The sequence below is a fragment of the Pygocentrus nattereri genome, chromosome 14 (assembly GCF_015220715.1).
Source record: "Pygocentrus nattereri isolate fPygNat1 chromosome 14, fPygNat1.pri, whole genome shotgun sequence".
NCBI lineage: Eukaryota > Metazoa > Chordata > Actinopteri > Characiformes > Serrasalmidae > Pygocentrus > Pygocentrus nattereri.
The window spans coordinates 5,696,547-5,711,216 of NC_051224.1; the positions used below are offsets into that span (position 1 = coordinate 5,696,547).

The 14,670-nt window shown below is 41.9% G+C and overlaps 1 protein-coding gene across 2 annotated transcripts; it reads right to left on the reverse strand.

Annotated features, from left to right (window-relative positions):
• Positions 1-13: 13 nt before the first annotated feature.
• Positions 14-14,434, reverse strand: ilf3b (interleukin enhancer binding factor 3b). 2 transcript variants are annotated; one of them, XM_017705655.2, is made up of 19 exons: positions 14,342-14,434; positions 12,253-12,331; positions 11,868-12,097; positions 11,553-11,733; positions 11,144-11,291; positions 9,617-9,708; positions 8,498-8,593; positions 8,051-8,162; positions 7,855-7,952; positions 6,542-6,653; positions 6,267-6,380; positions 5,944-6,149; positions 5,534-5,707; positions 4,981-5,118; positions 4,552-4,689; positions 4,122-4,248; positions 3,930-3,977; positions 1,390-1,803; positions 14-881 (listed from the first exon to the last, which is right to left on the reverse strand). In XM_017705655.2, exons 2-19 carry the CDS (start codon positions 12,253-12,255, stop codon positions 751-753), a joined length of 2,562 nt encoding a protein of 853 aa, XP_017561144.1. In that variant the 5' UTR covers positions 12,256-12,331; positions 14,342-14,434; the 3' UTR covers positions 14-750. The 2 variants fall into 2 exon arrangements, with proteins under 2 accessions (XP_017561144.1, XP_017561145.1); XM_017705656.2 differs by lacking the exons at positions 14-881; positions 1,390-1,803 and adding an exon at positions 2,530-3,343.
• Positions 14,435-14,670: the final 236 nt, after the last annotated feature.

The window sequence follows — 14,670 nt, forward strand, 5'->3', positions numbered from 1 at the left end:
AACAATGAAAATATAGCATTCTAAGCAGACGCTTCATTTATTTGACCAACAACTGGACAGTCTGTTCTGCTGTCTTTCTATGTTGAGTGCATTACAGTTGAACACAGAACTGCAAAGATTGTTTAGAAAAGACAACAACTGCAACACATGAACACATTTGTGAGTATGGATTTCCTCCAAAATAAAAGTCTTGTCTTTATTCATACAAACATACATTCTTAAACAAGGTCCTGAAAAATAAAAAAGTTCCCCATCCCAAAGCACATCAAATTCTACCAAGACCTGAACTGAAGTTTCACATCTTTTGCAATTATATTTAAAGAACTGGCAGAAATAAAAGCACTGCAGTATATCCAAAAAAAAAAAAAAAAAAAAAAAAAAAAAAAAAGAAGGTGAAACATTAAAAAGGAAATGTGTTAAATTAAAAGTTTTTCATGAACATCAGGTCTTCAACATGCATGTGAGTTGGGGTGGTTCTCTCCCCTTTGGGCAGTAGTTGCAGGGAAGTGTAAGAAAAAAATAAAAATAAGCACACATTAAAACAGACCACAGAACAGATCATTCAGCACAGAAAATTAGAACACTTAGGGTTCTTTAAGGTCCCTCCCTCCCCCAGTCCAGTTTTCAGTTTGTGTCCCTGGGCAAAATAAACTCAGAAGCTGATGGTGAGGACAGTTGCCACTGCTACTTCAGAAGAGATGTACAAGCTAAAAAGGGTGATGACAGGTGCACATTTGAGTGGGGTTCAGTCTATCTGTACTGGTAGTTCATGCTGGGGTCCCCGCGGCCATAGCCCACTCCAGCGTTGTGGTACGGGGCCGAGTTGGCATTGTAACCCTGGTTGGTTCCTTGTGCGCTGTAATTTGACTGGTTGTTGTAACCTAAGAAATACATAAAAAACACGAGTTAATTCCCTGTTCAGAAGTTAAAAGATTCAGATGTGAGCAATTTGAAATGACTGCTTTAAAAACTAGTTTTTAATACAATATCCTTGTATACCATTTAAAAAAAAAAACGAAGGTTTATACAGGGATTATATAGGGAGACAGCATTGCCACACAGCCTGTAATTATTAAAATGAACAGAAGGAATGGCCACAGTTTATAAATCCTGCACAAACTGACACCCAAGAGCTTCTGTATGTAGTAGCATACAGCTGACATGTGGTGAACACAACACGCCAATCTTCAAACCCAATTTATGACCACCAGACCGACACGTTTTTGGTATGACGCATAAATCAAGCACCCAGTCCCAGTTCCTATCTGATTCATATGTAATTTATGCTCACTCCGTCAAACATTACTGCTGCCTTGCTACCTTACATATGCATGGAAAAACTGCATTCATATGGTACTATAGTGTCTAATCCCCAAGGAAACATCTTACCTTCATAGCTATAGTCCTGACCCCCTGTTCCGCCAGTCACCTGGGATGGGTATGCCGTGCTGTAGTTGCCATAACCCCCACCTCCAGCGCCACCTTGAACTTGGCCGAAGTTCTTCTTCCCTTGCCCGTAGCCCTGGTTGTACTGGTTGTAGGAGCCTTGCCCTGGTGGTGGGGTGGCCTGATAGGACCCTGGAGCTGCACCTGTTCCTGGAGGCTTGGTGCCCTGGTGCATTGGAGGCTTCTTACCAGGGGATTTGGTCACTGAAGGTGGTGCTGAGTAGCCACCACTCTGGTAATATGAGGTAAAACCACCTGTTCCTGGAGCTCCACCACTTGGGGTGTTAGACACTGGGCCTACAGTTCCAGGAGCTGGAGCTGCTGATCCTCCATTGGCTCCTCCATTATTGTAGTAATCTGAAGGACAAAGTCACTTGGCCCATTAGAACAATTAAAGTAATGAGTGTCAAATTATTCAGGTCATCACATTTTTCAGATAATACATGCGCATGACCAATGAATAGTCTTTGCATATCTTTAAACAGCAGGTCATGCTTTATTACATGCATTAAGCCCATCTCCTGTTCATCACTACCGTCGTATAAAATAAATGTTCATTCACATTTTCTGTGCTAAAGTAGTTCAGCCAAGACAGTTTATAATAAAGCTACATCTCAATGAACTTGGATACAAAAAAACCCATTCTAATCCATCTTGCCAAAGACAACCGTCTTACAAACATGAAGCAAAATGGAGACAAAATATTCAGTCCTTGATGTGTAGAGATGTTTCAGAATGAACATTGATTAACTTGATGGTTTCTGGCCCACAATGAAAGTGGCTTGCTTCAGCAAGCTCAATGACCGTATAGTTCACAGGAGTGATCACACTCTGAAATCTAAGATGACTGGAGCTTTGTTCTGGTTGGATTGCCGTCAAGAGATACACAATAACAAAGGTTTTGGCATGAACACGAAGTTTGTGGATACCCATTTAAAAACTAATTCTAATTGAGGTGCACTACAACACTGCACATATACTATTAAAAGATTTAAATAAAAGCCACAAGAAATTCAGAATCATGGCCAAAAAGCTAAAAATCCTAACACTAACGTTCAAATAATTAAAGAGCTTACATAAATCTTGCATGGCTTTAAAAGGGACCTCATGTTTATTTAAACAAAAAAAATGAAACAGAAGTTACAAAACATTTCCATAAACAAACAAACATTGTAAATGCAGGTATTAGGTCTCCTTTGTATGGTTTCACAGCATTTCATATGGTACACGAAAAAGGTTCATAACTCAGTTTGGTGAACTTTCACCAGAAAAATGACCACAGTTTCAAAAAAGAAAACACACGAGTACAACACTGAATTTAAAATGTATGGCAATGTTTGGAAGCAACAGAAATCACCCTAAACTTACAAAATTAACTGTTTTAAAAAAAAAAAAAAAAAAAAAAAAAAAAAAAAAAAAAAGGGGGGGGGGTGGGGTGGGGGGTTGAGGCTTAAAAACAGTGATTCAGTGCCTTGGCACAGATTCAAAGGTTGAACAATACAGCACGATCAATGTGTCCACATTGTCCTGTAACTGGTGCCTTTGAAGTCACCACCCAGTCAGAGCATCAAATCTGCAGCCGTGTTATTGACAGGTTCAGCAGACAACAGCAAAGGGTATTTTTTTGTGTTCCTCTGTTTTCTGCAGGAAGAAGCAGCAGCTCAGTCCCAGTGGAATCCACAGTGCTGGACGAGTGTTGGGTGCAGGCTTTTTGGGTGTGGGTAAGGAAATATTGAGGGGACTGAAGTACACTGATAATTTGTCATGGATCGCGTTCATATTGCCTACTACAATTTCTTTCCTGCATCTTTTGTCATTCACGCTTTGCGTGTTTATTGAAAACATCAGACATCTGTCGCAAACTCGTTGTAGCCATAGCAGTCTGAGACAAAGTCACCTAAAGAGTGAGACAGAGCAGAGAAGCACAGTATTAGATGCTTTTTGTGTTGCCATAAAAATGGCAAAAGTCAATGGTTTCAATCAGCCATCAAACTGAGTCAGTTTAAGACTAGTCTTTTTTTTTTTTTTTTTTTTTTTAGATTTCTCTGCTCCTGTCACCCTCAAGGAGATCTTTCCTCAGAAAATGGCACTAGGGGTTGGCAACGTGTTTGTTCATCAAGGAAATGTTAAAAAGTCAAGAGTTTGCAGTCCATGGCTTAACAAAGCAGAGAAATGTAAAATTATTCAACCTTGAAGGGAAAACATTTCACATTGGCTTTTCCAGTATAGACATTTACAAACAAATACCCAAAAAAAAAAAACTCCATGTCTAAGAACTCCATTCTCAAACCTCTATTGCAAATGAAAAATAAAAAAAAAAAATAAGTGTAATAAACAGAATATAAGAAAGGCAATATTATCACCCAAAATATTCATGAGTCTTGTGGTAGAAAAAAAATAAATAAATAAAAAAAACCACAGTAGGGGAGATGAAGGGGTGGGGGGTCCTCAATATACCCAGGGTGAAAAAGAGAAATACTCACTGTAGCCAGAATTAGTATTGTTCCCATATCCATAACTTCCATAACCACCTAAAAGAAGTGAGAAAAGAATTAACTCGAGCTGTTAAATACATTTGTTTTAAGCACTAAATACTGGGGCTTTAGCATCAACATGCATGTCAGAGACAAACTTGCAAAAGCCATGAATTAAATGTCATTAGGCAAGTTACATACCTTGATTATATCCTCCACTATTATTAAAACCTCTGCCCCTGCCTCGACCCCGTCCTCTTCCCCGACCTCTAGGATTGACTGCTGGGTCATCAACTGGTCCACTCATCATCCCAAATCCTGGAGCATTCTGAAAGACACACCCAATCACAGTAAGAAAACAAGACAAAAAGGCTTAAAATAAGCGGCATCCCCGCTGTTACTGAGCAGCTTATCTGACAAACAAGCCATCATTTACATAAGCACCATTAGTAACTCAGGGGGGTTAGTAGTTCTATAATGGCTTAAGGATCAAAAACTAACTAGCTAAACCGTGTAAACCAGAGAAAGCAAACATGCTTGAGTTTCACTGGCCCACCTTCAACACAACCTTCAGAGATTTCACTGAACAATCACTGCATGGTACAAAAGACACGAGATAGGATGCCATTACCATGGATTTCTTTTTCTTTGCTGCCTCAGAGACAGAGCCTTCTGGGAACAGCTTCTCTAAAGCAGCCAGCGCTGCATATGCTTTTGCCACCTTCTTATTGGAGCCTGTTCCCTGGAACTTCTGTCCATCTATCTCCACCTAAAAAGCAAAACAACATTGAGGAAAAAACATCTGCACTAAGTAATTAAATGAGCAGATACACTCACCAGCTACTAGTTCATTACTGAGATGGCTTTATCAGTTGCTTAACTAAAGACATGCCTAAACACCTAGATTTACAGCGGAAAATTTTTTTAAGTCCTCTAAGCTTTTTATCTAGTACTATGCACAAATATGAAATCAGCTGAAATGATTTGAGTTGTTATATTAAACAAGTTACAAGTGTGTAGGGAAAGTGGTTGTTCCAGATCAAATAAAACACCGTCTCACCTCCATGACAAAGCGTTTGTCGTGGCTGCCACCCGTCTCGGAGATGAGTTCATATTTGAGACCTCTACGTTTTTCATTCAACTCCATCACTGGGTTCTTGCCATGTTTGGTCAGAATAGGGCCCTGCTGCCGAGCACTCTGAAAGAATAAGACAGCACAAAATATTAATCTAATGCTCCTCATCTATGAGAATTCCACCAGCAGGTAAACTGGGAGGATAGAGCAGTTACATTATAAAGACATACATGTAAATACTAAAGATCCAATGCAAAAAGGCCAAAAGCTACTTGGGTCAGTGTTAAGTGAGTCACCTTTCACACAGACACACAAAAAAAAGTGTTACTATTACACACACACACACAATTTTCCATTAGTTTATTAACTGCAATTGCCATACCATTCACGCGACTACAACAACAGGGTCAGGGGTTATACACCACCTGGCTCAGGACATCTCTAGTAAGATGTACACGCTTCTAAACTTTTTCCACTTCAGTTAGCCAACACTTTTCCAGCCTACATACCCACTCCTTTTCAATATGATCATTATTACCTCAGCACTCTCGGCAGGCTCAGAGTTGGCAGTCACAGCAGGCGGGGCATCCGCTTCAGTCAGCGTGTCAGCCTGCTTCATGTCCTCCTCTGCAGTGGCTGCTGTATCATCAGCCTTTGCTGGTTCAGCAACCTTTTGCTCCACCCCTGTGGGGAGACCCATATCCTGCAAGACCTATCACAAAAATTGATGGGTTAATGTTCATGGAGCCAGTCATGGCAGAATTACCTCAGTTTAATAGCAAAAGTTTCACTGTCAGTTTTTAAACCATCTTTCGTAGCTGCTCAAACATCTACTATACATCACATGCCTTATTTCATCACTAAAGATACATTTGATCAAAATCTATTTATTAAAATTGCACTGGGATGCTGTTTGACATTCTAATCCAGAAGAGACAGAACATATACCTTAACTGCCACATGTAGCTTGGCAGTACGTTTAGAGGGGCCAGAGGCTTCATAGGTTTTCCCGTCAACTTCCACAGCCATGGTGAAAACTGGCACATGAACTGGGCCAGTCTGAGAAATGAGCTTATATTGGAGTCCAGGCTTAAGCTGGTTCAGTCGCATCAGAGCATTCATAGCCTGAGGAGGCTCTGACTTCTCCTCTGGAGCTGCAATGCAATCAAAAAACTTGTTACTGACCATAAGCTTTCAGTGCAAACAGAGTCTACAGAATCTCAGAGATTCTATGGCCAAACAAATGACCATTTTGAACAAGGTGCAATTACATTTCTTTTGCAGTTTCTTCTTCTTTTTGTTAGGACTCTTATCATCACCGCCCTCCTCCTCCTCTATGGGCCGTTTCATAGGTGGAGCGTAGGTCGTACTTGGTGGAATTTGAACTGTAAAAGTATGAAAAAAAAGTTACAAATTAAAAAAAGTGATCAGTTTTGGTATTAACCAGTGTTTAAGAACTTGCACTCTTACACTCACCAACAAAGCAATACAAAATATACATTACTGCAAGCCACAAATAACTGACACTGAGGATCACTTAACAAACCTGTGTAATCAATGGGAGTTTCACTCTTTGGTTTCCTGGGCATTTTAGAAGGCAGAGGGTCCATACCAAGCACTTTGTGAAGCTGCCCGAATGCTGAAAGCCTCAAGGCATGCTGTCCATCAAAAACAAGGGAAAGGAAAACATTGTTACTTTTTTTTTTTACCCAATTTTCTCCCCAATTTAGTCATTTCCAATTCTATTCACTAGTTAGGACTCACTGAAATCACACAATGCTACCAACGCTAGGAGGGTAAAGACTAGCATAGGCTTCCTCCAAGACCTGTGAAGCACCACCGCTTCTTTTCGAACTGCTGCTCATGCAACGTCACTGGACAGCCGAACGTGCTTGGAGGAAAGCACTAACCGCCAGATCCATTACGTCAGACAAAAGCAGTCAACTGCGCTGACTAGCACTGCGTTGAGTGATTGGGGGAGAAGAGGGGGCCATCCTACCCAACGAGAACAAGGCCAATTGCGCTCTCTTGGACTACTGGTTAGGAATGGCTGTGGCATCACCAGGGATCGAACTCGCAATCTCCAGATGATGGGGCTGAGGCTTTGATAGTTGGGTCACTCAGGAGCCCTCTGAAAAAATCCTCTATACTGCATTCAGAAATATATACACACCATACATTATATTGCCAAAAGTATTCGCTCATCTGCCTTCACAATCATTCAAACTTGAGTGACATCCCAGTCTTAATCCATAGGGTTTAATATGATGTTGGCCCACCATTCGAAGCAATAACAGCTTCAGATCTTCTGGGAAGGCTTTCTACAAGGTTTAGGAGTGTGTATGGGAATTTTTGATCATTCTACCAGAAGAGTATTTATGAGGTCAGACAGTGATGTTGGACGAGAAGGCCTGGCTCGCAGTCTCCGCTCTAATTCATCCCAAAGGCGTCCTATGGGTTGAGGTCAGGACTCTGTGCAGGCCGGTCAAGTTCTTCCACACCAAACTCAAACATCCATGTCTTTATGGACCTTCCTTTGTGCACTGGTGCGCAGGCATGTTGGAACAGGAAGGGGCTGTCCCCAAACTGTTCCCAAAAAGTTGGGATCATGAAATTGTCCAAAATCTGTGTGTTGAAGCATTAAGAGTTTCTTTCACTGTTCACTGAGTTTCACTATTGCGGTACCACGCTGGAATTCACTGAGCAATGAGAGTGACCCATTCCTTCACTAATGTTTGTAGAAGCAGTCTACACACCTAAATGCATGATTTTACACATGTGGCCATGGAAAGGATTGGAGCACCTGAATTCAGTGATTTGGATGGGTGAGAATACTTTTGGCAATATAGTGTACATTACCTGAGCACTCTGGGTAATGTCCTCTCGTTGCTGTTCATCCATGTGACTAATAGCATCAGTTGCCTCTTTCTCACAGGGGTCAGAAATGCCTGAACCATCTATGAAGGGGAAAAAAAAAAAAAAAAAAAAGGATCAGGATCAATATTTTTTGTACAGTCAATAACATTCCTTTATTTACAGGGAGGCTGAAAATTACCTGCCATCAGGATTCCTGAAGCTAAACACTCAAGAACTCTTCGGAGAGCCTCGCCTGCTCCCATTGGTCGGTTTCCTGTACCAATGGCTTTCTCGCACAAAAGCTCCAAAGGCTTCATAAAAAGGCAGAAAATGCTAAACATCAGTGGTTTTTGTATGTGGAATTTTTCCCCCATTAATTCACAGACATGAGTTAAATTTAAATTTGGGCATTTGACACTATTCATAATACAAAGTCAAAATATTGCTGCTGTAGCACAAAAGAATCGGTCACTATATAAATAAGTGAATCTCAAACACACATCTGCTAGGTTAAAAAAAAAAAAAAAAAAAAAAAAAAAAAAAAAAAAAAAAAAAAAAAAAAAAAAACACACACACCACCACACACACACCACACACACACACACCCCAACAGTTCAAGGTCAATGAGAGCAAGCTAGCAACTCACCCATCCCCTAAGTGGGGCCCAGGTGGGGACACGTGCACAAAGGTCCCTCAGGATCCGGATGACGATCACACAGGAGCGCAGTCCATTGGCTCTGGCCTAAAGACACAAGCAGGAAGGAGACGTAGCAGACCTCCATTTAAAAACTTCTCATTAACAAACACCACATTACACGATATGAGACAAAGGGGAACAGTATAGCTAGCATTAATGTTTAGTGAAGTGACACGTGTTAAATAAAACAAACACGTTATTTGACTGAATGAACAAATCGCATTTATGGCAGTTCATATCAAAAATAGCAAAGAATTTATGCGGTTCAGGCAGCGAGACAAAACGAGTCTGCAGTTTTGAGTAGCTTTAACATACCGACCAAAAATCTTTAGATGGTCAATTAGTCGTACTAAAAATTCCGATTCCCAAACTATTTTCAATAGTCTCTTAGGTTTCCAGAAAGCGAAGACCATTAGCTCCACAAAGGAACAAAAAACATCTGCAAAGGTGCAATATTCCCTTTTTGGGTTCACAAAGAGCTACAGCATAGAGCAGTGAGGCTGGAGTTACATAGTGAAGGACAAGAAACAGACTACAAAGGTAGAGCAATTACAAGATTACAGAGCCAGAGATGCCAGACGGCATACAACAGTTAAGAAATGTGTGGTTTACATCAGCATTAAAATCACAGTCAGGTGATATGGAAACGCAAGGTTCTACAAGAAGCTTGTATTAAACACATTTCATTCAAGTAGAAAGGTAAGAAATTTATCTTAAGAAATATTGCACCTGAGATATTGCAAACCTGATATTAGCAAGAAAGATGGAATATTTGTCAAATATACAGACCATTTAATGTAAAATGACAGTTAAGTTGAGGTGTCTAAGAAGTCAGTCGCACTATATTTACAGTGACAATTCTTTTGGGCACTGCTACGAAAATAAAGATTTTCTTCAAAACGCAACATTTGACAGCAGGCGATACAGAATAAAGAAAGCCTGACAAATATTCACACCCAAAATATGAAAAAAAAACTGATAGCACCAACCAACAAAACAAAAAAAAACAAACAAACAAAAACAAAAAACAAATAACTACTAGAAGACAAATAAAGACAAGATGCAAACCTGGAACCACTTGGCGTGGCGAAGAGACGCCAAGGCAGCCAGGCATTTCTGCCTGTCCAGTACATCCGGGGGATCGTTGACTGATAGCGTTTCTATTGGCGGGTGGGATAAGAAGACAAGGTACAGTTTGACCAAGGGGTTTTTTTCTGTCTCACGGCCAGGGGGAGGAGGCAGCCAAGTGACCCCTACCACAGGCAGCGGGGGGAAGGGGAGGGGGACCTCCCCCACTGGAAACTATTCAAGAAACCAACCCTCCCTGTGCTAATGGGCACTTATAAATAAAAATAAAATAAAGAACAAAAAAAAAAGAAAAGAAAAAAAGAAAAGAAAAAAACACCGGAACACACAAGAGAAGACTAAAGTTCCTTACATGTGTCCACCCCATCACTCCCAGTGATGTGTGTATCCATAAAAGTCCTTAAAGGGTAATGGAAGCATGCAGGGGGTACATGGGAGTGAGAGGATGTCAGTTTAATGGAGGGTTTCATGGTGTTTGACTAACAGCATAACATGATGCCTCAGTGGAGTTAAGGATGGCTGAGTGCAATGATCTGCCATGGGGGGCAGAACCCCTCCCCTTCACCCCCTTTTATCTCTTTTTTCTGGGTGTACTGCCTTGCCCCTTCCGAGACAGAGAGCGTCCAGTTGGTCAAAGGTCCAGCGTCCCTAAAATTGACAAACTAGAAGGCTTGACAGAGAGAATCAGATTTTGAACCACAGGCAAAAGTAGCATGATGCACATAAGGTACTACCAAAAAAAAACAAGTCCACACTGCAGCAAAACTGATGGCTTCTCAGGCCCCAAAACAGGCTCGTCTAAAAGTGGGGTCACAGATAGGGCTAGGCTTTAGATCAAGCCTGTTCCTTAGATTACAAACCCAGTTATCAGCGCAGCAAATGTCATGATTCTTATAAATCCCAAACTCCTTGCAGCTTGATATGCATCTTGTCTTCTATAGACAGTTGTAGATATTTCCGTTGACTAATTGGGACGAACTAACGTCCAGCCATAGCGTTATCTACAACCCCTTCGCATTCTTAACTGGAAGAATAGCACAGTCAATAGACTACTGCTGGTCCTAGCAACCAGAGCTCTTAGCAATCCCCGCTACTCATTTTTGCTGCAATGCAAACTGTTCAATTTCTCAGTATATAAAACACATGCAAACAACAAGGTTTGTGTTTTTTTTCTTCTTAATTCTCAGTAAGCCTTCATTATATGGAACTCTGGTTGCACTTAAAGGGAAAGGAATGTTTGCTTTTTCACCCCATCCTCATCCTTTCCTTATTTTTTTTTTTCCTTTTAACTTTTAATTTACTGTGTATTGGGCCATCAAAAATGTACATCACATTACATGGAACTATGAGGCTCTAGGCAGCTATAAACATAGCAAGCTTTCAGTACATGACTGCTCCATACAACATCCCCTAGCTCCATTGAAGGCCCAATAAACAATATCTAACTACTTCGACCCATTTCTTGGCTTTCAAGAGGGTGTACCCATTGGCCCAGACAAGCAAACCAACCTCCAGCAGCCCGCTTTTCAGCCTCCTCCCTGACGATAGGTGAAGTAAGATGGATGGTAAGAGTGAGAGGGGGCTGCTTGGTGTTTCTGATCACAATGGCAGCATCACGGATATTCTGAGTGACTTCATACTTATCTTCTGTAATAAGCTGGAAGGATATGAGCAGAGAGAACGAGTTTAACAGACTTCCTTGCGTTCAGTGGGAACCATTTAAAATGTTTGTTGAAATTAAAATTAACTTAAAATACAAAGTACTATGGTAATTACAGTGCTTTTTACTTGCCCAGCACCAATGTATTACAGAATCAAGTATACCACTGCATACCTTCCACAAAAACAACCTTTTTGCATTGTGTAATTGCTTTTATTTATATATGAAAAATAAAGAAATATACTTGAACCATCTTACCTTGAGTTGTACACCAAGGTTCTCAGCCACATTCCTTAGCAATGTGTCTGTGGGCTTGTCCTTACAAAGCAGCACTAGTTCCAGACCCAAATCCCCTTTCAGCAGCAAACCTTTGGCCACCAGGCCAACCCTCATTACTCCACGCAGGGTGCGCGTGTGCTGCTCCACTGTCTTGGTTTCACTGTGCCGCAAAGCATAAGAGCATTCAATTATATTTAAGGGCAATCAAATGACAGCATACAAACAGGTTATGCATGAGCATTAGATTACAGCACAAAGATACTAAGGCAGGAAACATGATCTCCCATTATTCACCTCTCTTTCTCTCCATCCCCATCAGAGTCAGTGGGATTCGGCTTTGTAGTGCCCCGCTCCTGCTCATCCAGCCAATCAGAAACAGCCTTGAGGGCACGCTCAGTGTGGGACACCATATTCTGCACCGCCTCCAGCTCTTCCTGTGTAGGGTAGATGGCCGAGTGTTTTGCCATGACATGGCGATCATCATTCACAAAGATGCGCATTGAGCGATGACGGAGAGGAGGAGGCTAAGGGGAGAGAAAAAAGATATACATAACGTTTGATACCCGCATTTGAAGAGGAATACTCATTTATGTTAATGTGCAAAGAGCTGTGCATAGCATAACTTTCATAAACGTAAAACAAATTTACAGCCTGAAACATTCACTGTAAAGGGTTTTACCATGGTTGGAATTAAGTGGGCCTTCAGTTTGGCGGCTGGCAGTGTTAATCTCGAGGTGGCAGAGTATCGCTGCTCCTGTCTATGTAAAGAAGGCAAAAGATTAGTAGTGCCAATTCTGATACTTTTGCCAAGTACAAATATAACACAAACACTGCAGTCTCCCCCTTCCCCAAAGTAAAAGTCTAGTAGTGCTAAAAACGACATACAAGACAAGAAATATTTAACTTTGAAATGGTGGTTGTTTCTGTTACCAGGCAAACATTAAAAGAACTACAATTTGTCTCAAATTGTGCTCAATTTTCAGTCTAAGTCTGCCCCTTGAAATGCAGCATCCCACCAACATTGCAGTGCCCCCTTGTAAGCAGCTCAGTGCAGTCTAGACTGATGCAAGCAGGCTCAGGAGAGGTGCCTTATCACTGATGACTCAGACTGCCTGCCACTCTCCTGTCTCTGCTGTACCCCCTGTAACAACAACAACGCTGCTTTCGTCATTCTCTTACAGACTGACAGCCAGCCCTAGCAATACATGACAAAAATAGCTATCCAGTCTGTTGTGGTTAATGGTTCAGTCATGCTTCATCTCTGTATTCTTGGACAAAAAAAAATGTAATCAATCTGACTGGATTGTTTTGTACTAGCTACAGAGCTATTTGTTGTCAGTGTTTGGATGCATTACAGTAAGCACAAAAGATCCACTTACATGGGACAACACACCAGCACATTCTACCTGTATAACCACATTATGGTGTGTAGTTTTGATAGTTTGTGCGAAAGAACTCGCTGCTAAAAACAACTAAGCACAAATAAACACACAAAAAACGGCGATTACATAACTAACTGTAACCGTACGATCAATATGGTTCGAGGGCAACGACAAGGTTAGTAATATCAATACACCGAAATAACGTTACACTAAAAAGTAAACGCTCTTAACCATAAATATGAAGGTCACCTTGTGATTTATTAATAGTTTTTAGCGCAAAAGGACAGTTACGAAATCAGAGCTGCAGCCAGCAGAGAGGCTGCTGTAGCAGATCAATGTTATCAAGCCTCCTGGTGGCGCAGGACAAATTTAATTAAATCAGACGGGAAGACAAAAAACGAGCTTTACAATTCTCAGGAATAACGCCGTGCCTTTTTTTTTTAGATTTGAGCTACTGAGTTTGTATATAGGCTTGTCTTTTCTTCTCCTCTCGACAAGCAATCAAAACAAATGACGAGCTTCGAGCTTTCGACCCGCTTCTCTGCCGACATTTTAACCGAGGCCGACCGTTCGCTGCATCAGCGTCATTATCGCGGCGCTAGACCATGTTAGCCATCACCCTAAGCGTGAGGCGGTCAGACCAAGGAGAACAGAACACGAAGACAGTTCACACAGCCGAAATAACACATTTTTTGGGAGCCTTCTGCGAGCGATTTAACCTCGTACCGCCAAGCGATGCGAGAATAACCGGGCGGCCATTTTTAACAGCCACACCACCGCCGCTACTCACAGCGGAGAAGTCGCTCAATGCGGGGAAAGACATTACAGACAAACGGGGACTGAAAAACAGCCGTCCGTCTGCCTCAATATGACCGGTACCGTGTAATCGACCATGTGAACACGCTGGTAGAAACGCTTTCCCTTTAAAGCGGTAACGTCGCTAAAACGGTCAGCCAGCTAAGATGGTTGCTACAACAACCCCAGCACGCGCAGCTCAGCTAAGCTAACTCAGCTAGCCAGCGTTGGTAAACAGCCGCGGACTAATTTACCCCGTTTTAAGCGACGTTATTTAAGCGGATAAATGAGCGTTCTTTAACTTACAACGTAAAACTCGACGTTATTTTCCCAAAACCTCTGCTTTATGTGGTCCTCAGCCAAGCCTACGTGTCTGTTTAGCCAACCAGGCTAACGGAGCGGATCTGAACAAAGGCGGACATTCGAGCCGCGCGGCGCTCGATAATTAGCCAGCTTAGCTCGCTGGATAACCGAGCTTAACTGAACATTTCATCTCCTAATGTTACCGCTAGCGATACTAGTCCATTTAGTTTGGGAAAGCGCGGAAAGTACTGGCGAGAAACAGCCCGAAAAGAGGTCCTAGCGACTCACCAGCAGTTCGACGCAGAGAGAGAGCCGCTGAGCCACGAGCCACGGGCAGTGAAGAAGGCACCGCAGGACACGCCCCCGAACGGACGACGGCGACACGTGACCAAACGGGTTAGCCATTCATCCGAGGCCTTTCGGTCTCGTGCTTAGTCGACTGTGGTTAAGACGCCACAATGGCAGCGTTTTCCCAAACACGGCTCTGTTATTTCTCTGATCCAAGACGTTTAGATCTTCATACCCAGCCATCACCAGGCCTCAAGATGTCCTAAGACGCCTTCATAATGTGACATGTCTAAAGACACATTATAAAGACCTCTTAGAATCAGAATCCT

Bases quoted from the DNA above. Each gene is read 5' to 3' on its own strand.
- ilf3b (XM_017705655.2), bottom strand. The intron at 9,709-11,143 runs GTTGGTTTGCTT...ACCCGCCAATAG, and splicing joins TGAAAAGCGGGCTGCTGGAG to AAACGCTATCAGTCAACGAT. The intron at 6,654-7,854 runs GTAATGTACACT...TTTGATGGACAG, and splicing joins ACATTACCCAGAGTGCTCAG to CATGCCTTGAGGCTTTCAGC.